Raw genomic sequence first — 22,965 nt, 5'->3', positions numbered from 1 at the left:
AGTTAGAATTAGGTTTTTTATGTTCAGTGAGACCTGCTGGCAACAGGCTCACTGCAGCGAGGGACTAAGGGGAGAAGAAGCGAACCTGCCTGCTTGCAGCCAGCTTGGGCTTCTTAGGCTACTGGACACCATTAGCTCCAGAGGGATCGACCGCAGGCCCAGCCTTGATGTTCGGTCCCGGAGCCGCGCCGCCGTCCCCTTTACAGAGCCAGAAGCAAGAAGATGGTACGGAAAATCGGCGGCATGAAGACTCAGTCTTCACCAAGGTAGCGCACAGCACTGCAGCTGTGCGCCATTGCTCCTCATACACACTTCACACTCCGGTCACTGAGGGTGCAGGGCGCTGGGGGGGGGCGCCCTGAGCAGCAATATAAACACCTTGGCTGGCAAAAATACCACAATATATAGCCCCAGAGGCTGTATATGTAGTAAATACCCCTGCCAGAATCCAGAAAAAAGCGGGAGAATAGTCAGTGGAAAACGGGTGGAGCTATCTCCCTCAGCACACTGGCGCCATTTCTCCCTCACAGCTCCGCTGGAAGGAAGCTCCCTGGCTCTCCCCTGCAGTCTACACTACAGAAAAGGGTAAAAAAGAGAGGGGGGGCACTAAATTTAGGCGCAGTATATATTTATATAGATAAAGCAGCTATAGGGGACATAACACAGTCCCTGCATTATATAGCGCTCTGGTGTGTGCTGGCATACTCTCACTCTGTCCCCCCAAAGGGCTTTTGTGGGTCCTGTCCTCTGTTAGAGCATTCCCTGTGTGTGTGCGGTGTGTCGGTACGGCTGTGTCGACATGTTTGACGAGGATAATGATGTGGAGGCGGAGCAGATGCCTATAGAAGGGATGTCACCCCCTGGGGGGCAGACACCTGAGTGGATGGGCTTATGGAAAGAATTGAGTGCACGTATAGACTCCTTACATAAAAAATTTGACGACATGCCAAATGTGGGACAGCCGTCTTCTCAGCTCGTGCCTGTCCAGGCGTCTCAAAGGTCATCAGGGGCTCTAAAACGCCCGCTACCTCAGATGGCAGACGCAGATGTCGACACGGATACTGACACCAGTGTCGACGACGATGAGTCTAGTCTACTGTCCACTAAGGCCATTCGCTGCATGATTGAGGCAATGAAAGAGGTGTTACACATTTCTGATATAAATCCAGGTACCACTAAAAAGGGTATTATGTTTGGGGAGAAAAAACTACCCGTAGTTTTTCCCCCATCAGAAGAATTAAATGAAGTGTGTGAAGAAGCGTGGGCTTTCCCTGATAAAAAATTGGTAATTCCTAAGAAGTTACTGATGGCGTTCCCTTTCCCGCCAGAGGATAGGTCACGTTGGGAAACACCTCCTAGGGTGGATAAAGCGCTCACACGTTTGTCTAAAAAGGTGGCACTACCGTCCCCGGATACGGCCGCCCTCAAGGAGCCTGCTGATAGAAAGCAGGAGGCGATCCTGAAGTCTGTATACACACACTCAGGCATTATACTTAGACCAGCTATTGCGTCAGCATGGATGTGCAGTGCTGCCGCTGCGTGGTCAGATAATCTGTCAGAAAATATTGACACACTAGACTGAGACACTATTTTGCTAACTATAGAGCATATCAAAGACTCAGTCTTATACATGAGAGATGCACAGAGGGAGATCTGCCGGCTGGCATCTAAAGTAAGTGCATTGTCCATTTCTGCTAGGAGAGGCTTATGGACTCGGCAGTGGACAGGGGATGCAGATTCAAAAAGGCACATGGAAGTTTTGCCTTACAAGGGTGAGGAGTTATTTGGGGATGGTCTCTCGGACCTAGTTTCCACAGCAACATCTGGGAAGTCAGCATTTTTACCCCATGTTCCCTCACAGCCTAAGAAGGCTCCGTTTTATCAGGTTCAGTCCTTTCGGGCCCAGAAAAACAGGCGTGGAAAAGGCGGGTCTTTTCTGTCTAGAGGCAGAGGTAGGGGAAAAAGGCTGCAACAAGCAGCAGGTTCCCAGGAGCAAAAGTCCTCCCCCGCTTCTTCTTCCAAGTCCGCCGCATGACGGTGGGGCTCCACAGGCGGAGCCAGGTACGGTGGGGGGCCGCCTCAAAAATTTCAGCTCGTCCGGGCACAGTGTCCTAACTGAGGCTTGGAGGAGGGTCATAGTGGGAGGAGCCAGTGCACACCAGGTGACCTAAAGCTTTCTTTAGTTGTGCCCAGTCTCCTGCGGAGCCGCTATTCCCCATGGTCCTTTCGGAGTTCCCAGCATCCACTACGGACTACGAGAAATAGATTTACCGGTGAGTAAAATCTTATTGTTTCTGCTGCGGGGTACACTGGGCTCCACAAGAATTACATCGGGGTGTAGAGTGGATCTTGATCCAGAGGCACCAACAGGCTAAAGCTTTAGGCTGTCCCAGAATGCATTGGGACGTCCTCTGTAACCCCGCCTCCAGGCACTGTGAGCTCAGTTTCATTAACAAGTCCAATGTAGGAGCAGGTAAGAGAGGACGCAGATGATAGTCTTTCAAAGAAGACTTCAAGGGATGCAGCACTGTTACAGTATATGTCAGAATGACATTCAGTGCCGCATCCCCGTCACCTCCCAAGAGGCGTTGCATACTCCTGCGGCCTGTTCGCTGTAGCAGTTTGTGAGTTCTCTCCTGGATACAGGAGTGGTAGTACCGGTACCTCTGTCCCAAAGGGGCAGTAGTTACTACTCAACCCTGTTTCTAGTACCGAAACCTAATGGGTCATTCCAGCCTATACTCAACCTCCAATCACTAAACAAGTTTGTAATGCTGCTTTCAGATCGCAAATGCCGGATCCCACCCGGTAAGAGAAGCGTGTCCATACCGGGTGGGATCCGGCATTTGCGCTCCTTTGCTGGCTTTCCGACCCGGCAATATACCAGGTCGGTTTCCATAGCAGCGGGGGGCGCAGCAGCAGCAGGGGCGGGGGTCGAGGCGGCGCTGGGAGATGAGCTCATCTCCTGCGCCGCCTCTCCCTATGCTGTGAATGGGAGCCGTGTCGCATCGGAACGGCTCCCATTCACACTGCACATGACCCGGTATGCAACCCGGTAATAACCCTTCTTTTTTACCGGGTTGAATTACCGGGTCAGGCGACCCGCTAATTCAGCAAAGGAGCTTTCACATCGCACACTGACCCGTTTATTGCCGTGTCGATACCAGGTTATTTGTGCGATGTGAAAGGGGTATGAGTGTGTCCAAATTCCATTTGGAAACGTTGCGCTCAATTGTGCTAGCGATGGATACTGGAGACTATATGGTATCCCTGGATATACAGGATGCGTACCTGCATATATTGCCAAGTCACATCAGCAGCATCTGCGGTTTGCTATTGGCAACCTACAGTATCAGTTCCAGGCTCTGCCATTCGGACTGGCTACAGCTCCTCTGATCTTCATGAAGGTCATGGCCGTAATGACGGCACAGCTCTGTCGCCAGGGAGTCAGGATCCTGCCGTCTCTGGACGACTTGCTGATCCTGGCAAACTCCCACAATGTCCTCCTCAGTCATCTACAACTGATGGTAAACTTCCTACAAGCCCATGGGTGGCTCATCAATTGGACGAAATCCTCGCTGGTCCCAGCTCAGAGCATGGTGCACCTGGGGGCACTCCTGGACACACAGTCAACGTCTGTTCCTGTCTCCGGGAAAAGTCTTGAAGCTTCAGGACAGGATAAGATGCTTTCTCTGTCGCCCCAGAATCTTGATACACTCGGCGATGCAAGTACTTGGCCTGATGGTGTCAGCATTCAACATGGTAGAGTACGCTCAATTTCATTCCCACCCCCTGTAGAGGCTAATCCTTTCCAAGTGGGACGGCCTACCTCATCGGATCAGATCTCACATAATTACTTTGACTCCGGAGGTTCGTCATTCGCTAACCTGGTGGCTCCGGGTCCAGCAATTGAGCAGGGGTCATTCCTTCTGGATTCCTGACTTGGTCCTGCTGACAACGGATGCCAGTCTGCGGGGATGGGGTGCGGTGTTGGAGCAACACTCTTTCCAGTGTCGTTGGACCAAGAAGGAGTCCCGCCTCCTGATTAAACATTCTAGAACTGCGGGCGGTGTTCAATGCGTTACCCTTCGCCCTGCCTCTGGTACAGAACAGACCTGTTCAAGTACGGTCATACAATGCCACCAGAGTGGCATACATCAACCATCAAGGCAGCACTCGAAGCCGCATGGCAATGATGAAAGTGTCAAAGATTCTTCTATGGGTGGAACGCCATCTGCCAGCAATATCGGCAGTGTTCATTCTGGGAGTCCTAAACTGGGAAGCAGACTTCCTCAGTCGCCAGGACGTACACACCGGAGAGTGGAGTCTTCATCAGGAAGTCTTTCAATTCCTAGTGGACACGTGGGGCCTACCAGATGTAGACCCGATGGCATCTCGACACAATCACAAAGTTCTGGTCTTTGGATCAAGGACCAGGGATCCTCAAGCAGCGTTCGTGGATGCACTTGCCATTCCATGGATCTTTCGGCAGCCTTATGTCCTCCCTCCAGTGTCACTCCTGCCCAGGTGTCACGCTCGACATGAGTTGAGGCTCTGATGACTGACAATTGACTAAGGGAGCAGCATTCGGCAAAGGAAGGAAATGAGGTGGCTGAATATAGTTCTTACTCATGGATTGAAGAGTAGGCCTGAAGGTGAAGAGGGGTAGGCAATGAGGACAATGACTGAAACCAAATACTCTGAAGAAAGATTAATTTAGTTTTAATGAGACTTCAGTAATACACCACAACTAGGAGATAAGTCAGAGTGAGTTCTGAAGAACGAAATGTTCGTGACTTGTAGATGGTGCTGAAGAATACTGAATGGAGAAGTGACTTGTAAACGATGCTGAAATACACTGAATGAGGAGATGACTTGTGATTTGTAAACAATGCTGAAGGACGCTAAATGAGGTGATGACTTGTGATTTGTAAACGATGCTGAAATACAATGAATGAAGAGATGACTTGTGAACAATGCTGAATAAGACTGAATGACGAGATGACTTGAAGAACGATGTTGAAGAAAGGATCGCTGTGAGCACTGACAGTAAACGGAGACCCTCTACCAGATAGAGGACCCAGCAGTTAAACCTCAAGAGCAGGTCAACTGGAAGGAAAGGACTGCAATAACAGAACTGACCACCAGGCGGCCTCCACAGAACCAGGATACCAGGGGTTAACCTGGGAGCACAGAGCTTGAGCACCTTACTGCAGCAAGTAACTAGAAGCACTGGCACCATAGCTAAGCATTAACCCCTTTTTTATAAGGGAAGACTGCATCGGATTGGCTGGATACGAACTGGGATACCTATTGGCTTGGCTTGGTCTCCAACATGGCGGCTCCCTGCCCAGAGGACACATGTGGAACCAGCACACAGCCACTACCTCTGGCCTCAGCCTCCCAGACACCGCACTCCAGCAACAGGCCACTTGAAAACAGACACCTCCAGCTGCCATGCTCCGCTCCCTAGGACCCGGATCCCGGCCTCCAGACGCCCGGCAGCTGCACCAGAGGACCTTGCTGCTGCAGCTCCTATCCGCTGCAGCCACACCAACCAGCTTACAGGAATGCCGCATGGACCAGATCCGGAGGTAAGACTCCGGATGCTGACACCAGGGTTCTGTGGAAGTTCAAGCAAGAAGGAGGAATACTACTTCTAGTCGCTCCGGTGTGGTCCAGACGGCATTGGTTCTCAGACCTGCAGCGTCTATCGACTGAGCGTTATCTTCTACTTCCTCAACGACCAGACCTACTCGTTCAGGGCCCTTGTCTTTATCCAGACTTGGCCAGACTAGCTTTGACGGCGTGGCGCTTGAAGCATCACTCCTGAGAGCCAAAGGATTCTCTTAGGCGGTCATTCAAATTATGTTGAAAGCCCGTAAGCCGACGTCTGCTCGGATCTATTATAGGGTCTGGAATTCTTACTTCACCTAGTGTGCTGGTAAGAACTATGATGCGTACAGATTCAAAACATCCAGAATTGTGGCTTTCCTGCAACAAGGCCTGGACTTAGGCCTTCGTCTTGCCTCCCTCAAGGTTCACATATCTGCCTTGTCGGTGTGGTTTCAGAGAAAAATTTAGTCTATACCGGACGTTCATACTTTCACTCATGGTGTGTTACGGACTCAGCCTCCCTATGTCCCTCCTGTGGCTCCATGGGATCTGTCTGTTGTCCTGAATGCCCTGCAAAAGTCTCCATTTGAACCTCTTGAGTCAGTGGACCTTAAATGTCTCAACGCCAAGGTCCTGTTTCTGCTGGCTATTGCCTCTGCTAGAAGGGTGTTGGACTTAGGGTGGACGACAGGATAAAGCACCTTTCTAATATTCCATTGTGACCGGGCAGTTTTGAGAACTCGCCCAGGTTACTTACATAAAGTGGTGTCATCTTTTCACCTTTAACCAAGAGATTGTGGTTCCGGCCTTTGGGGGTCATTCCGAGTTGATCGCTCGCTAGCTGTTTTTACCAGCCGTGCAAACGCATAGTCGCCGCCCACTGGGGAGTATATTTTCGCATTGCAGGAGTGCTAACGCATGTGCAGCCGTGCTCAGCAAAAACAGTTTGTGCAGTTTCTGAGTAGCTCTGAACCTAGTCAGCGCTTGCGATCACTTCAGCCTATTCGTGTCCGGATTTGACGTCAGACCCCCGCCCAGCGAATTTACAACCACGCCTGCGTTTCTTCAGACACGCCTGCGTTTTTCCAAACACTCCCTGAAACGGTCAGTTGCCACCCAGAAACACCCACTTCATGTCAATCTTCTTGCGTCCACCAGTGCGAATGGAATCTTTGCTAGAACCTGTGCAAAACTACAATGCTCTTTGTACCTCTACGTCGTGCGTGCGTATTGCGGTGCATACGCATGGGCAGAAATGACGATTTTTTTACCTGATCGCTGCGCTGCAAACAACGGCAGCTAGCAATCAACTCGCAATGACCCCCTTCAACTCTTCTGACTTGTCCCCCAAAGAGCGGTCTTTGGATGTGGTAAGGGCTGTCCGTATATATGTGGGGAGGACTGCCTCTATCAGGAGGTCAGATACCCATTTTGTACTGTTTGGTTTCCACAAACGTGGCTGGCCTGCGAATGAGCAACCCCTGGCCAGATGGATTAGAATGGTGATTGCACAGGCTTATGTGCAGGCTGGACTCCCAGCTCCTGCTTCTATCAAGGCCCATTCTACTCGGTCTGTTAGACCTTCTTGGGTGGCCCGCTGTGACGCACGCAGAACAATTGTGCAAGGCTGCCACGTGGTCCTCAGTGAACACGTTCATTAGGTTCTATGCCTTTGATACATCCGCCTCTGAGGATGCTTCCTTTGGACGCCGGGTTCTCTTACCCGCTAAGGCGCGTCCCCTCCCTTGAGAAAACTGCATCAGGACATCCCGATGTATTTCCTTTGGTACACAGTGTACCCCGCTGCAGAAAAGGTGAGTTATGGTAGACTTACCGTTGTTAACTCTCTTTCTGCGAGGTATACTGGGTTCCACAGGGCACCCACCCTGATGCACATAGCTGCTATGGGTTTGTATGGCATTAGCCGCTGGTCCCTTCTCCTGTCGTGAGAACGTGCTTCTATGTGACTAACGTCTACCATCTCTATTACCTGCTTCTGCATTGGACTGGTTAACAAAACTGAGCTCACACTGCCTGGAGGCGGGGCTATATAGGAGGCCCCAATGCATCCTGGGACAGCCTAAAGCTTTAGCCTGTTGGTGCCTCTGGATCAAGATCCACTCTACACCCCCATGTATTTCCTGTGGAACCCAGAGCACCTCGCAGAAAGAGAGTTAACCATGTTAAGTCTACCATAACTCTCCTTTTTCTTATATCCGAATGTCAGCTGATTAATACTCAGCCTTTAGCAGCCTTATTACGACAAAAGAAAAGGGAGATCACACCTTTTGCCCCACAAATCAAATATTAAAACAGTTCAACACTCCCCTTTATTTAGGGTAACCCTCCTTTTCTGTCAATGGAGATTTCAGCATATAGAACAAAACAGGAACACAATCATTACGTAATACGGTTTAAAACAAAGGATAACAACTATATTACACTAAGATCTTGTGCTTCTGTTTTCTTCCATACTGTATGTTGATATCTTCATTTGCTGAGACGGAAAAGGACGGTTACCCTGAAGAACCCTAAGGAAAGTGTTGTTGATGTTAATTGAAGCCGTATTAAAGATATTTGAAAGTGTACAATGTGATGTTATTTCAATTTTTTTTTAATAATTATATTTATTCCTAGATAAATACGCAGTGTGGATCCACAGAGTCTTAGTTTAGTCATCACGTGATTGTGAAACGCGTCCTGTATAAATTGCTGAGTCACTGAAGATGGACAAGGACCGGAGTCACATGACCGACAGGATACTAAACCTAACTCTGGAGATCATCTACGTGCTGACTGGGGAGGTGAGGGGACCTTAAAGCGCAGCGGTGACATCACTTATATCTATAGTAATAATAATACAGGGACATGACTGGGAAGGTGAGGGGATTTGGGAGTGTCACAGTGACATCACTTATACCTATAGTAATAATACAGGGAGGTGAGTGGATCTGGGAGTGTCACAGTGACATCACTTATATCTATAATAATAATAATAATACAGGGACATGACTGGGGAGGTGAGGGGGATCTGCGAGTGTCATAGTGACATCACCTATATCTATAGTAATAATACAGGGACATGACTGAGGAGGTGAGGGGATCTGGGAGTGTAACAGTGACATCACATATCTATAATAATAATAATACAGGGACATGACTGGGGAGGTGAGGGGATCTGGGAGAGTCATAGTGACATCACCTATATCTATAGTACTAATACAGGGACATGACTGAGGAGGTGAGGGGCTCTGGGAGTGTAACAGTGACATCACATATCTATTGTAATAATACAGGGACATGACTGGGGAGGTGAGGGGATGTAAAAGTGTCACAGTGACATCATGTATAGCTATAGTAATACATACAGGGACATTTTGCACAATTATTCTCTAAAAAGAGTTAATCCAAATTGGCAAACTTTTAATTTATATTTCAATGTTGTCCCAATATACAGGATTATACAGTAGTGAAGAAGATATCCAGTGACCATTTGACACCCATCGGCTGTGACTCCATCACTGTGCCTCCAACTCACTCACTGATAAATGAGAGACAAAATGACCAAATGATCCTGGAACTCACCAACAAGATCATTCAGTTGCCAACTGGAGAGGTGACTGCTGAGAATGGGGCATTATACAGTAACACCAGGGGATGTGTCTGGGTGATGACTGGAGAGGTGACTGCTCGGAATGGGGCATTATACAGTAACACCAGAGGACGTGTCTGGGTGATGACTGGAGAGGTGACTGCTCGGAATGGGACATTATACAGTAACACCAGTGGACGTGTCTGGGTGATGACTGGAGAGGTGACTGCTGGGAATGGGACATTATACAGTAACACCAGGAGATGTGTCCGGGTGATGACTGGAGAGGTGACTGCTGGGAATGGGGCATTATACAGTAACAGCAGGGGATGTGTCTGGGTGATGACTGGAGAGGTGACTGCTGGGAATGGGGCAATATACAGTAACACCAGGGGTCATGTCTGGGTGATGATTGGAGAGGTGACTGCTGGTAATGGGACATTATACACTAACACCAGGGGACGTGTCCTGGTGATGACTGGAGAGGTGACTGCTGGGAATGGGTCATTATACAGTAACACCAGGGGACGTGTCTGGGTGATGACTGGAGAGGTGACTGCTGGGAATGGGACATTATACGGTAATACCAGGAGATGTGTCCGGATGATGACTGGAGAGGTGACTGCTGGGAATGGGACATTATACAGTAACACCAGGGGATGTGTCTGGGTGATGACTGGAGAGGTGACTGCTGGGAATGGGGCATTATACAGTAACACCAGGGGACGTGTCTGGGTGATGACTGGAGAGGTGACTGCTGGGAATGGGTCATCATACAGTAACACCAAGTGACGTGTCTGGGTGATGACTGGAGAGGTGACTGCTGGGAATGGGACATTATACAGTAACACCGGGGGATGTGTCTGGGTGATGACTGGAGAGGTGACTGCTGGATATGGGACATTATACAGCAACACCAGGAGACGTGTCTGGGTGATGACTGGAGCGGTGACTGCTGGGAATGGAGAGATGACTGCTGGTAATGGGTCATTATACAGTAACACCGGGGGACGTGTCTGGGTGATGACTGGAGAGGTGACTGCTGGGAATGGGACATTATACAGTAACACCAGGAGATGTGTCCGGGTGATGACTGGAGAGGTGACTGCTGGGAATGGGGCATTATACAGTAACAGCAGGGGATGTGTCTGGGTGATGACTGGAGAGGTGACTGCTGGGAATGGGGCAATATACAGTAACACCAGGGGTCATGTCTGGGTGATGATTGGAGAGGTGACTGCTGGTAATGGGACATTATACACTAACACCAGGGGACGTGTCCTGGTGATGACTGGAGAGGTGACTGCTGGGAATGGGTCATTATACAGTAACACCAGGGGACGTGTCTGGGTGATGACTGGAGAGGTGACTGCTGGGAATGGGACATTATACGGTAATACCAGGAGATGTGTCCGGATGATGACTGGAGAGGTGACTGCTGGGAATGGGACATTATACAGTAACACCAGGGGATGTGTCTGGGTGATGACTGGAGAGGTGACTGCTGGGAATGGGACATTATACAGTAACACCGGGGGATGTGTCTGGGTGATGACTGGAGAGGTGACTGCTGGATATGGGACATTATACAGCAACACCAGGAGACGTGTCTGGGTGATGACTGGAGCGGTGACTGCTGGGAATGGAGAGATGACTGCTGATAATGGGTCATTATACAGTAACACCGGGGGACGTGTCTGGGTGATGACTGGAGAGGTGGCTGCTGGTAATGGGACATTATACTGTGAAAGCTGATTTACATACAGGACAGAAAAAGCAATACCTTTTACACTGAAATTCGAGCAGCTGTGGCTGCTGGATGTAATCTTTAACCTACGTACTTTTCTCTTACGTCCTAGAGGATGCTGGGGACTCCAAAAGGACCATGGGGTATAGACGAGATCCGCAGGAGCTTGGGCACACTGTAAAGACTTAAACTGGGTGTGAACTGGCTCCTCTCTCTATGCCCCTCCTCCAGACCTCAGTTAGACTTTGTGCCCAGGACTGACTGGACACACACTTGGGGAGCTCTACAGAGTTTCTCTGGAAAGACGTTTGTTAGGTTTATTATTTTCAGGGAGACCTGCTGGCTACAGGCTCCCTGCAGCGTGGGACTGAGGGGAGAGAAGTCAGACCTACTTCTGTGAGTTAAGGGCTCTGCTTCTTAGGCTACAGGACACCATTAGCTGCAGAGGGTCGATCACTTGGTTCGCCTAGCTGCTTGTTCCCGGAGCCGCACCGTCACCCCCCTCACAGAAGCCAGAAGAAATAAGCCGGGTGAGTATGAGAAGATCCGAAGACTTCAGTGATGGCAGAAGACTTCAGTAACGGAGGTACAGCGCAGCGGTAGCGCTGCGCTCCATGTTCCCACACACACACCAACGGCACTCATAGGGTGCAGGGAGCTAGGGGGGAGCGCCCTGGGCAGCAGTTACTGAGGTTTTTGGTGGTAAAAGAAGGCTATACGGTGTCCGATCACTGTATAGAGTACCCTCGCCACTTTGCAATTTCAAATTTTAGCGGGCTACAGCGCGCCGGGAAGGGGGCGGGGCTTTGCCGCACATTGCTCACCAGCGCCATTTTCTCCTATTCTTACAGCGCTGCAGAGACGCTGCCCGGACCTCCAAGCTGCTGCAAGTACTTGGGGAGGGAAAACGGGGGGGGGGGGGGGCACTTAAATTTGGTGCTTTTCAAGTTATATTGTCGGCGCTGAGCATGTTACTAACTTCTGTTAGTATATGGGCGCTGGGGTGTGAGATGGCATACTCTCTCTGTGTTCTCCCTAAGGGCTTCTCTGTGGGGCTGTCCCCGTGCTTGTGGACTGTGTAAGTGTGAGTGTGTCGGCACGAGGTGTCGACATGTCTGAGCCTGGGTGTTCCTCCCCGGAGGAAGTTATGGGGGCTGCAGAGAAAGATTTAAGTATGTGTCTGTTGGCACAGCCGACTGCTGATTGGATGACTACGCTGAGTACACTGAATACAAATGTGGCTTTATTATCTAAGAGACTGGATAAGTCTGATTCTCAGACACAAACATGGCGTCTGTAGAGGACGCATTGTCTCAGGTACAAACAGTCTCAGGGTCACAGAAGCGTGCTTCTAACCAGATGGCAGATACAGGTACCGACACGGACTCTGACTCCGATGTCGATTTGAATGAGGCTTCTTTGCATCCACGGGTTGTCAAGAGTATTCAGTACATGATTATAGCCATTAAAGATGTTTTACGTATATCTGAGGAACCTACCGTTCCTGACACAAGGGTTTGTTTATTTAAGGGGAAAAGACCTGAGGTAAAGTTTCCCCCCTCTCATGAAATGAATGAACTTTGTGAAAAGGCTTGGGAGTTCCCTGAAAAAAGGTGGCAGATTCCCAAGCGAATTTTGATGGCATATCCTTTCCCCTCTGACGATAGGGACAAATGGGAGTCGTCTCCAAATGTGGAAAAAGCTCTCGCGCGATTGTCCAAGAAAGTGGCGCTTCCGTCTCCTGACACGGCTGCCCTCAAGGATCCTGGGGATCGCAAGCTGGAGACGACATTGAAGTCCATTTTCGTCAATACTGGTGCATTGCTCAGACCTGCTGTGGCGTCGGTATGGGTGAGTAGTGCAATAGCAAAGTGGGCTGAAAATTTGGCTTCTGATATGGACGCTCTTGATAAAGATAATATTCTTTTGACTCTTGGTTATATTAAGGACGCTGCAGATTACCTAAAGGATGCGGCGAGGGATGTTGGCCTCTTAGGATCAAGAGCCAATGCCATGGCGATTTCGGCCAGGAGGGCGCTGTGGATTCACCAATGGAATGCTGATGCCGACTTCAAGAAGAATATGGAAGCTCTCCCTTTTAAAGGTAGTGTCTTGTTCGGTGACGGCCTGGCTGACCTGGTGTCGACCACTACTGCGGGTAAGTCATCTTTTCTTCCATATGTTCCACCACAACGGAAAAAGATACCTTATCAGCAGATGCAGTCCTTTCGGCCTAATAAGTACAAAAGAGGTAAGGGCTCGTCCTTCCTCGCTTCAAAGGGTAGAGGTAGGGGAAGGAAGTCGCCTGCAGTGTCAGGCACCCAGGACCAAAAGACCTCCCCTGCCTCTACCAAGTCCACCGCATGACGTTGGGGCTCCACTGGGGGAGTCCCTACCGGTGGGGGGCCGTCTCCAATTCTTCAAACAGGTCTGGGTTCGTTCGGCCCTGGATCCTTGGGTCTTAGAAATAGTGTCCCAAGGGTACAGGCTGGAGTTTCAGAAGATGCCCCCCAACCAGTTTTTCGTGTCGGCTTTGCCAACTTCTCTTCCCGAAAAGAGAGGTGGTGAGGGATGCTTTACAAAAGTTGTGTCAACAGAGGGTCGTGGTGCCGGTTCCCCCTTCAGATCGGGGGAAAGGGTTCTATTCGAGCCTCTTTGTGGTGCCGAAGCCGGACGGTTCGGTCAGACCGATTCTGAACCTAAAATACATCAACCCATATTTGAAAACGTTCAAGTTCAAGATGGAGTCTTTTCGAGCGGTGATCTCCAGCCTCGAAGGGGGGGATTTAATGGCGTCAGTAGACATAAAGGATGCTTACTTACACATCCCGATATTCCCTCCTCATCAGGCTTTCCTGAGGTTTGCGGTGCAGGATTGTCATTACCAATTTCAGACGTTGCCGTTTGGGCTTTCCACGGCCCGAGGGTTTTCACCAAGGTAATGGCTGAGATGATGGTCCTCCTTCGCAAGCAAGGGATCACAGTTATCCCGTACTTGGACGATCTCCTGATAAAGGAGAGGTCAAAGGAACAGTTGTTAAGAAATGTGGATCTCTCCCTGTCGGTTCTGCGACATCACGGTTGGATACTAAGTTTGCCAAAGTCTCAGTTGATCCCGACCACTCGGCTGCCCTTCCTGGGCATGGGCCTAGACACGGAAATACAGAGAGTGTTTCTTCCGGAGGTCAAAGCTCTGGAAATCCAGACCATGGTCAGGGAGCGTCTGAGGCCGACAAGTGTGTTGATTCATCAATGCACTCGGGTACTAGGGAAGATGGTTGCGGCTTTACAAAGCCATTCCGTTTGGCAGGTTTCATGCCCGGGTGTTTCAATGGGATCTGCTGAAAAAATGGTCCGGGTCTCACCTGCACATGCACTGGAAAATAAGTCTATCTTCCAGGGCCAGGATTTCGCTCCTGTGGTGGCTGCAAAGCTCTCACCTTCTAGAGGGACGCCGTTTCGGAATCCAGGACTGGGTCCTGTTGACAACAGATGCAAGCCCCGAGGCTGGGGCGCAGTCACGCGAGGAAGAAATTTCCAGGGAAAATTGTCAAGCCAGGAATCTTGTCTCCACATAAATGTTCTCGAGTTGAGAGCCATTTACAACGGCCTTCTACAAGCAAAGAACCTTCTTCAGGGTCTCCCTGTCCTGATCCAGTTGGACAACATAACAGCGGTGGCGTACGTAAACCGCCAAGGCGGAACAAGGAGCACGGTGGCTATGGACGAGGCCACAAGAATACTACGCTGGGCGGAACAGAGAGTGAGTGCTCTTTCAGCAGTCTTCCTCCCGGGAGGACACGATCTCCATCGGGCGAGTGGGCTCTTCATCAAGAGGTATTTGCAGAAGTGACAAAGCGTTGGGGAATTCCTCTGATAGACATGATGGCGTCTCGCCTCAAGAAGAAGCTACCGAGGTATTGTTCCAGGTCAAGGGACCCCAAGCCAGTGCAGTGGACGCCCTGGTGACTCCGTGGGTGTTTCAGTCGGTGTATGTGTTTTCTCTCCGTTTCCTCTCATTCCAAAGGTGCTGCGGATCTTTCGACGAGCAAGGGATCAGGCGATACTCGTCGTTCCAGATTGGCCACGGAGGGCCTGGTATCCAGATCTTCAAGAATTGCTAGTTGAAGATCCCTGGCCGCTTCCTCTAAGAGATGACTTGTTATTGCAGGGGCCCTGCGTGTTTCCGGACTTACTGCAGCTACGTTTGACAGCGTGGAAGTTGAGCGCCAAATCTTAGCTCGGAAGGGTATTCCCGGGGAGGTCATCACCACTCTCCTTAAAGCTAGAAATGAGGTTACGGCAAAACATTATCACCGTAATTGGAGGAAATATGTTTCATGGTGTGAGACCAAAGCAGCTTCGGCGGAGGAGTTTCACTTTGGTCGGTTTCTCCATTTTTTGCAGGCAGGCGTAGATGCAGGCCTGAAAGTGGGTTCCATAAAAGTGCACATTTCGGCTTTATCTATTTTCTTTCAGAAAGAATTGGTCGTCCTGCCTGAGATTCAGACCTTTGTGAAGGGTGTGTTGCATATACAACCTCCATTTGTGCCGCCGGTGGCGTCGTGGGATCTTGAAGTGGTCTTGCAGTTCCTTATGTCTCCTTGGTTTGAACCTTTGCGTAAGGTTGAGTTAAGGTTTCTCACTTGGAAAGTGGTCATGCTTTTGGCTCTGGCGTCGGCCAGGCGAGTGTCTGAATTGGCGGCCTTGTCTCACAAGAGCCCTTATTTGATATTCCATTCGGATAGAGCGGAATTGAGGACTCGTCAACAATTTCTGCCGAAGGTGGTTTCTTCTTTTCACATCAACCAACCTATTGTGGTGCTTGTAGCTACGGATGCTGTGGCGGTTCCAAGGTCTCTTGATGTTGTAAATGCCTTGAAAATTTACGTTGCCAGAACGGCTCTTACCAGGAAAACAGAGGCTTTGTTTGTCCTGTATGCTTCCAACAAGATTGGAAATCCTGCTTCTAAGCAGACTATTGCTCGCTGTGCTTGTAATACGATTCAGCAAGCTCATTCTTCGGCTGGGCTACCATTGCCGAAGTCAGTAAAGGCCCATTCTACCAGAAAAGTGGGCTTATCTTGGGCGGCTGCCCGAGGAGTCTCGGCACTTCAGCTTTGCCGAGCAGCTACGTGGTCGGGTTAAAACACTTTTGCTAAGTTTTACAGGTTTGATACCCTGGCTGAGGAGAACCTCATGTTTGCCGAATCGGTGCTGCAGATTCGTCCGCACTCTCCCGCCCGTTCTGGAGCTTTGGTATAGACCCCATGGTCCTTTTGGAGTCCCCAGCATCCTCCAGGACGTAAGAGAAAATAGGATTTTAATACCTACCGGAAAATCCTTTTCTCCTAGTCCGTAGAGGATGCTGGGCGCCCATCCCAGTGCGGACTGTTTCTTGCAGTTGTATTATTACTGGTTGTATTTGTTTACACACGGATTGTGTATTGGTTTTCTTCAGCTTGTTGCTGCTGTTAGTTCATACAGTTATCTGGTTTCATTCTATTCCAGTTGTACGGTATGTTGTGATGTGGGCTGGTATGTTTCTCACCTTAGTTTAAACAAAAATCCTTTCCTCGAAATGTCCGTCTCTCCTCGGCACTGTTCCTGTTACTGAGGTCTGGAGGAGGGGTGACAAAGCTGATTTTCTACTCTATAACACAGGCTATTATATATATATCGTGAAGCCGTAATGGCCGCTGAACCTCGTGCACGTGCTACGCACTCCGTACGCTATTTGCGTATGAAGACCTCGCACGTGGTACGCAAGTTACGTACACGCTGCGCTGGGTGTACGGAACACACACAGCGAGCGTACACACAGATGATAACCTTTTAAACTTTACTCAAGGTATGATTATACTAAAATACCTAGTATTGAGATACTGTAATGATGAGACACTGGTTAACCTTGTTAATATAAAAGCTGTTTGAGCGGATGAGACGCTCCGATTACCCTCAGTAACGTAATAAACACACAATACTTTGCTAAGAGTCCGAAACCTTTACTAACAAGCTTTTAGTTATATCAAAAGGGGAAACACAGTTGACATTTCAAACACTACAGGCTAACATATAATCTAACAGAATAACTAAACAGAAATATACACAATAGCGAACGATCGCAAACACAAATACATAAACTGAGAATGAATGGCTTACATTAAATGGGTAACAAAGTGACCACAGAGAAACATACCATACGGGGGAAACACTCGCCAGCGCAACCGGATCCAGTCCTCCAATTATCAGCGATAAATGTTGATGAGAGAGAGTACTGGCCGGTCTGGGGACAGTGGCCTTTATATACACAACATACAGTACACTACAAAGGGACCTATAATCTCATTGTTCATTGGACACAGGAATGTCTCCTCGCATTATAACAAAAGGTCATAGGTTGGTTTAAACAGGTGGGCTGTGACTATATCAAACTGCTCAGGTGGGAGGGAATCGCCGGATTCCTGCCGCATGGATAATGAACTGCAAACATAGTAAATGTCCAGAAATTACTAATGGACATAACTATTCGCAGGAGCGATTAATCTTTACCTAACCAGCACCGGATTGTTCCTATTAAAATGTTCTTTAGTTAGGTACCAGGAACCACCGCTCTGACCCTATCTGACCCTTCGTATCATGCAAAGAGGAATTCCTCTGTCCAGGGACCAGCTACAATAAACAAACTTACAGTTATTATTAAGGGGAACATTATCTATAAAACATATTATTTGGATTTATTATTTAACGATTGAGTCGCCCGCTAGACGCACACAAACTCTACCGTAAATGCACATACCATGCGCTCGAGCGCACGCCCGTGGGGGCACCGTCACGCAACTGCGAGTATGCGCACGCGCGGGAGAGAATGTGCATGTGCAGCGAGCAAGCGCATGGGGTGAATATATGGCAACGTGTAGCATGATATTTTTCTGACTTTGACAGTGGCATAGAGGGAGGAGCCAATTCACACCCAGTTTAAGTCTTTATAGTGTGCCCAAGCTCCTGCGGATCCCGTCTATACCCTATGGTCCTTTTGGAGTCCCCAGTATCCTCTACGGACTAGGAGAAAAGAATTTACCGGTAGGTATTAAAATCCTATTTTTACTCACTGAGCGTACACACACACCGACACGCTGTAAGCACAATGCAGCTACACGTGTGGCTGAAATACACTTTAAACCTAAAGAGACACAACACCAATTGTATTTAAAATGCTGGGATCCGACCCACCAACATATAATTTCAAAAAGGGGGTTACAATAACAATACAATTACAATAAGAGAAAAGAGGCTACAATCAATAGTACATACGTTTGTTTTGCCAGTGCCACACGGACCCGGTGCTCAGTCAAGATGACCAGAGAGAGAGAGAGTCCGGCCAGGCAGCTGGGCTTTTTATACATTTGGCTAAAACATAATACAATAGAAACTGTAATCTCTTCATCTATAGGTCAAATGGCTGGTCATTTACAGTACAGGAGGGGTCATAGGTTGGTTTGAATAGGTGGGCGATGCCTGGTCTAGGAGCACTTGCAGTTGGTCTCCACTGGGTTCCCTCCGAATATCAGAGTACAGTAAATACAGTGGAGAATGCTATCTTCTGCAAACTCCTACCAGAATTTTGCTCTTAAAATACCCTACAGATGGATACCAAACACCACCTCCTAACTTAATGCTGTCCCCTCATATCCTGTAAAGGTGAATCCCTTTGTTGTTGTACCTTTTTAAACAAGTATAACTTGCTAGTGTGGTGCATGTGGGCTATGTGTACATTTTGCACTATGTGGATTAAATATGAGATGTCTTTGTGGCTTTTCCGTGCGAATACAAATGCTACCGTAATTATTCATACAACGCACTAATACGCAGGACCGCGTGAATATGTGCACGCACGGCAGAACAAGTACGCGCTCAGAGGCCATCTGTGTGGAGTTAGTTCGTGATGTGTATGGCTGTAATATTTTCGACTTCGACAATACACAAACACCAGGGGACGTGTCTGGGTGATGACTGGAGAGGTGACTGCTGGGAATGGGACATTATACAGTAACACCAGGGGACGTGTCTGGGTGATCACTGGAGAGGTGACTGCTGGGAATGGGGCATTATACAGTAACACCAGGGGATGTGTCTGGGTGATGACTGGAGAGGTGACTGCTGGGAATGGGACATCATACAGTAACACCAGGGGACGTGTCTGGGTGATGACTGGAGAGGTGACTGCTGGGAATGGGTCATTATACAGTAACACCAGGGGATGTGTCTGGGTGATGACTGGAGAGGTGACTGCTGGGAATGGGGCATTATACAGTAACACCAGGGGACGTGTCTGGGTGATGACTGGAGAGGTGACTGCTGGGAATGGGGCATTATACAGTAACACCAGGGGATGTGTCTGGGTGATGACTGGAGAGGTGACTGCTGGGAATGGGACATCATACAGTAACACCAGGGGATGTGTCTGGGGGATGACTGGAGAGGTGACTGCTGGGAATGGGACATTATACAGTATCACAAGGGGATGTGTCTGGGTGATAACTGGAGAGGTGACTGCTGGGAATGGGACATTATACAGTAACACCAGGGGACGTGTCTGGGTGATGACTGGAGAGGTGACTGCTGGGAATGGGACATTATACAGTATCAAAAAGGGGATGTGTCTGGGTGATAATTGGAGAGGTGACTGCTGAGGATGGGACGTTATACAGTAACACCGGAGGATGTGTCTGGGTGATGACTGGAGAGGTGACTGCTGGGAATGGGGCATTATACAGTAACACCAGGGGATGTGTCTGGGTGATGACTGGAGAGGTGACTGCTGGGAATGGGGCATTATACAGTAACACCGGGGGGGGGTGTCTGGGTGATGACTGGAGAGGTGACTGCTGGGAATGGGACATTATACAGTAACACCAGGGGACGTGTCCGGGTGATGACTGGAGAGGTGACTGCTGGGAATGGGACATTATACAGTAACACCAGGGGACGTGTCCGGGTGATGACTGGAGAGGTGACTGCTGGGAATGGGACATTATACAATAACACCATGGGACGTGTCTGGGTGATGACTGGAGAGGAGACTGCTGGGAAGCGGACATTATACAGTAACACCAGGGGACGTGTCTGGGTGATGACTGGAGAGGTGACTGCTGGGAATGGGACATTATACAGTAACACCAGGGGACGTGTCTGGGTAAGGACTGGAGAGGTGACTGCTGGGAATGGGACATTATACAGTAACACCAGGGGATGTGTCTGGGTGATGACTAGAGAGGTGACTGCTGGGAATGGGGCATTATACAGTAACACCAGGGGATGTGTCTGGGTGATGACTGGAGAGGTGACTGCTGGGAATGGGACATTATACAGTATCACAAGGGGATGTGTCTGGGTGATAACTGGAGAGGTGACTGCTGGGAATGGGACATTATACAGTAACACCAGGGGACGTGTCTGGGTGATGACTGGAGAGGTGACTGCTGGGAATGGGACATTATACAGTATCAAAAAGGGGATGTGTCTGGGTGATAATTGGAGAGGTGACTGCTGAGGATGGGACATTATACAGTAACACCGGAGGATGTGTCTGGGTGATGACTGGAGAGGTGACTGCTGGGAATGGGGCATTATACAGTAACACCAGGGGATGTGTCTGGGTGATGACTGGAGAGGTGACTGCTGGGAATGGGGCATTATACAGTAACACCGGGGGGGTGTCTGGGTGATGACTGGAGAGGTGACTGCTGGGAATGGGACATTATACAGTAACACCAGGGGACGTGGCCGGGTGATGACTGGAGAGGTGACTGCTGGGAATGGGACATTATACAGTAACACCAGGGGACGTGTCCGGGTGATGACTGGAGAGGTGACTGCTGGGAATGGGACATTATACAGTAACACCATGGGACGTGTCTGGGTGATGACTGGAGAGGAGACTGCTGGGAATGGGACATTATACAGTAACACCAGGGGACGTGTCCGGGTGATGACTGGAGAGGTGACTGCTGGGAATGGGACATTATACAGTAACACCAGGGGACGTGTCCGGGTGATGACTGGAGAGGTGACTGCTGGGAATGGGACATTATACAGTAACACCATGGGACGTGTCTGGGTGATGACTGGAGAGGAGACTGCTGGGAATGGGACATTATACAGTAACACCAGGGGACGTGTCTGGGTAAGGACTGGAGAGGTGACTGCTGGGAATGGGACATTATACAGTAACACCAGGGGATGTGTCTGGGTGATGACTGGAGAGGTGACTGCTGGGAATGGGGCATTATACAGTAACACCAGGGGACGTGCCTGGGTGATGACTGGAGAGGTGACTGCTGGGAATGGGGCATTATACAGTAACACCAGGGGACATGTCTGGGTGATGACTGGGGAGGTGACTGCTGGGAATGGGACATTATACAGTAACACCAGGGGACGTGTCCGGGTGATGACTGGAGAGGTGACTGCTGGGAATGGGACATTATACAGTAACACCAGGGGACGTGTCCGGGTGATGACTGGAGAGGTGACTGCTGGGAATGGGACATTATACAGTAACACCAGGGGACGTGTCTGGGTGATGACTGGAGAGGAGACTGCTGGGAAGCGGACATTATACAGTAACACCAGGGGACGTGTCTGGGTGATGACTGGAGAGGTGACTGCTGGGAATGGGACATTATACAGTAACACCAGGGGACGTGTCTGGGTGATGACTGGAGAGGTTACTGCTGGGAATGGGACATTATACAGTAACACCAGGGGATGTGTCTGGGTGATGACTAGAGAGGTGACTGCTGGGAATGGGGCATTATACAGTAACACCAGGGGACGTGTCTGGGTGATGACTGGAGAGGTGACTGCTGGGAATGGGGCATTATACAGTAACACCAGGGGATGTGTCTGGGTGATGACTGAAGAGGTGACTGCTGGGAATGGGGCATTATACAGTAACACCAGGGGACGTATCCGGTCGGTGACTGGAGAGGTGACTGCTGGGAATGGGGCATTATACAGTAACACCAGGGGATGTGTCTGGGTGATGACTGGAGAGGTGACTGCTGGGAATGGGACATTATACAGTAACATCAGGGGATGTGTCTGGGTGATGACTGGAGAGGTGACTGCTGGGAATGGGACATTATACAGTATCACAAGGGGATGTGTCTGGGTGATAACTGGAGAGGTGACTGCTGGGAATGGGACATTATACAGTAACACCAGGGGACGTGTCTGGGTGATGACTGGAGAGGTGACTGCTGGGAATGGGGCATTATACAGTAACACCAGGGGATGTGTCTGGGTGATGACTGAAGAGGTGACTGCTGGGAATGGGGCATTATACAGTAACACCAGGGGACGTATCCGGTCGGTGACTGGAGAGGTGACTGCTGGGAATGGGGCATTATACAGTAACACCAGGGGATGTGTCTGGGTGATGACTGGAGAGGTGACTGCTGGGAATGGGACATTATACAGTAACATCAGGGGATGTGTCTGGGTGATGACTGGAGAGGTGACTGCTGGGAATGGGACATTATACAGTATCACAAGGGGATGTGTCTGGGTGATAACTGGAGAGGTGACTGCTGGGAATGGGACATTATACAGTAACACCAGGGGACGTGTCTGGGTGATGACTGGAGAGGTGACTGCTGGGAATGGGACATTATACAGTATCAAAAAGGGGATGTGTCTGGGTGATAATTGGAGAGGTGACTGCTGAGGATGGGACATTATACAGTAACACCGGAGGATGTGTCTGGGTGATGACTGGAGAGGTGACTGCTGGGAATGGGGCATTATACAGTAACACCAGGGGACGTATCCGGGTGGTGACTGGAGAGGTGACTGCTGGGAATGGGGCATTATACAGTAACACCAGGGGATGTGTCTGGGTGATGACTGGAGAGGTGACTGCTGGGAATGGGACATTATACAGTAACATCAGGGGATGTGTCTGGGTGATGACTGGAGAGGTGACTGCTGGAAATGGGACATTATA

General features: G+C 49.7%; 1 protein-coding gene across 1 annotated transcript in view; it reads left to right on the top strand.

Moving 5' to 3' along the window:
• LOC135057138 (zinc finger protein 16-like) overlaps positions 1-22,965 on the top strand; it is a 130,010-nt gene that overhangs the window by 92,986 nt on the left and 14,059 nt on the right. Inside the window, exons 9-11 of the mRNA XM_063963034.1 lie at positions 5,474-5,594; positions 8,324-8,420; positions 9,074-9,232. Coding sequence (XP_063819104.1) covers positions 5,474-5,594; positions 8,324-8,420; positions 9,074-9,232 — 377 coding nt within the window. The remainder of the gene's footprint in view (positions 1-5,473; positions 5,595-8,323; positions 8,421-9,073; positions 9,233-22,965) is intronic.

This window comes from Pseudophryne corroboree, chromosome 3, assembly GCF_028390025.1.
Source record: "Pseudophryne corroboree isolate aPseCor3 chromosome 3, aPseCor3.hap2, whole genome shotgun sequence".
NCBI lineage: Eukaryota > Metazoa > Chordata > Amphibia > Anura > Myobatrachidae > Pseudophryne > Pseudophryne corroboree.
The sequence above is the reverse complement of the archived record's forward strand: the minus strand, read 5'-3'. Positions and strand labels throughout refer to the sequence as shown.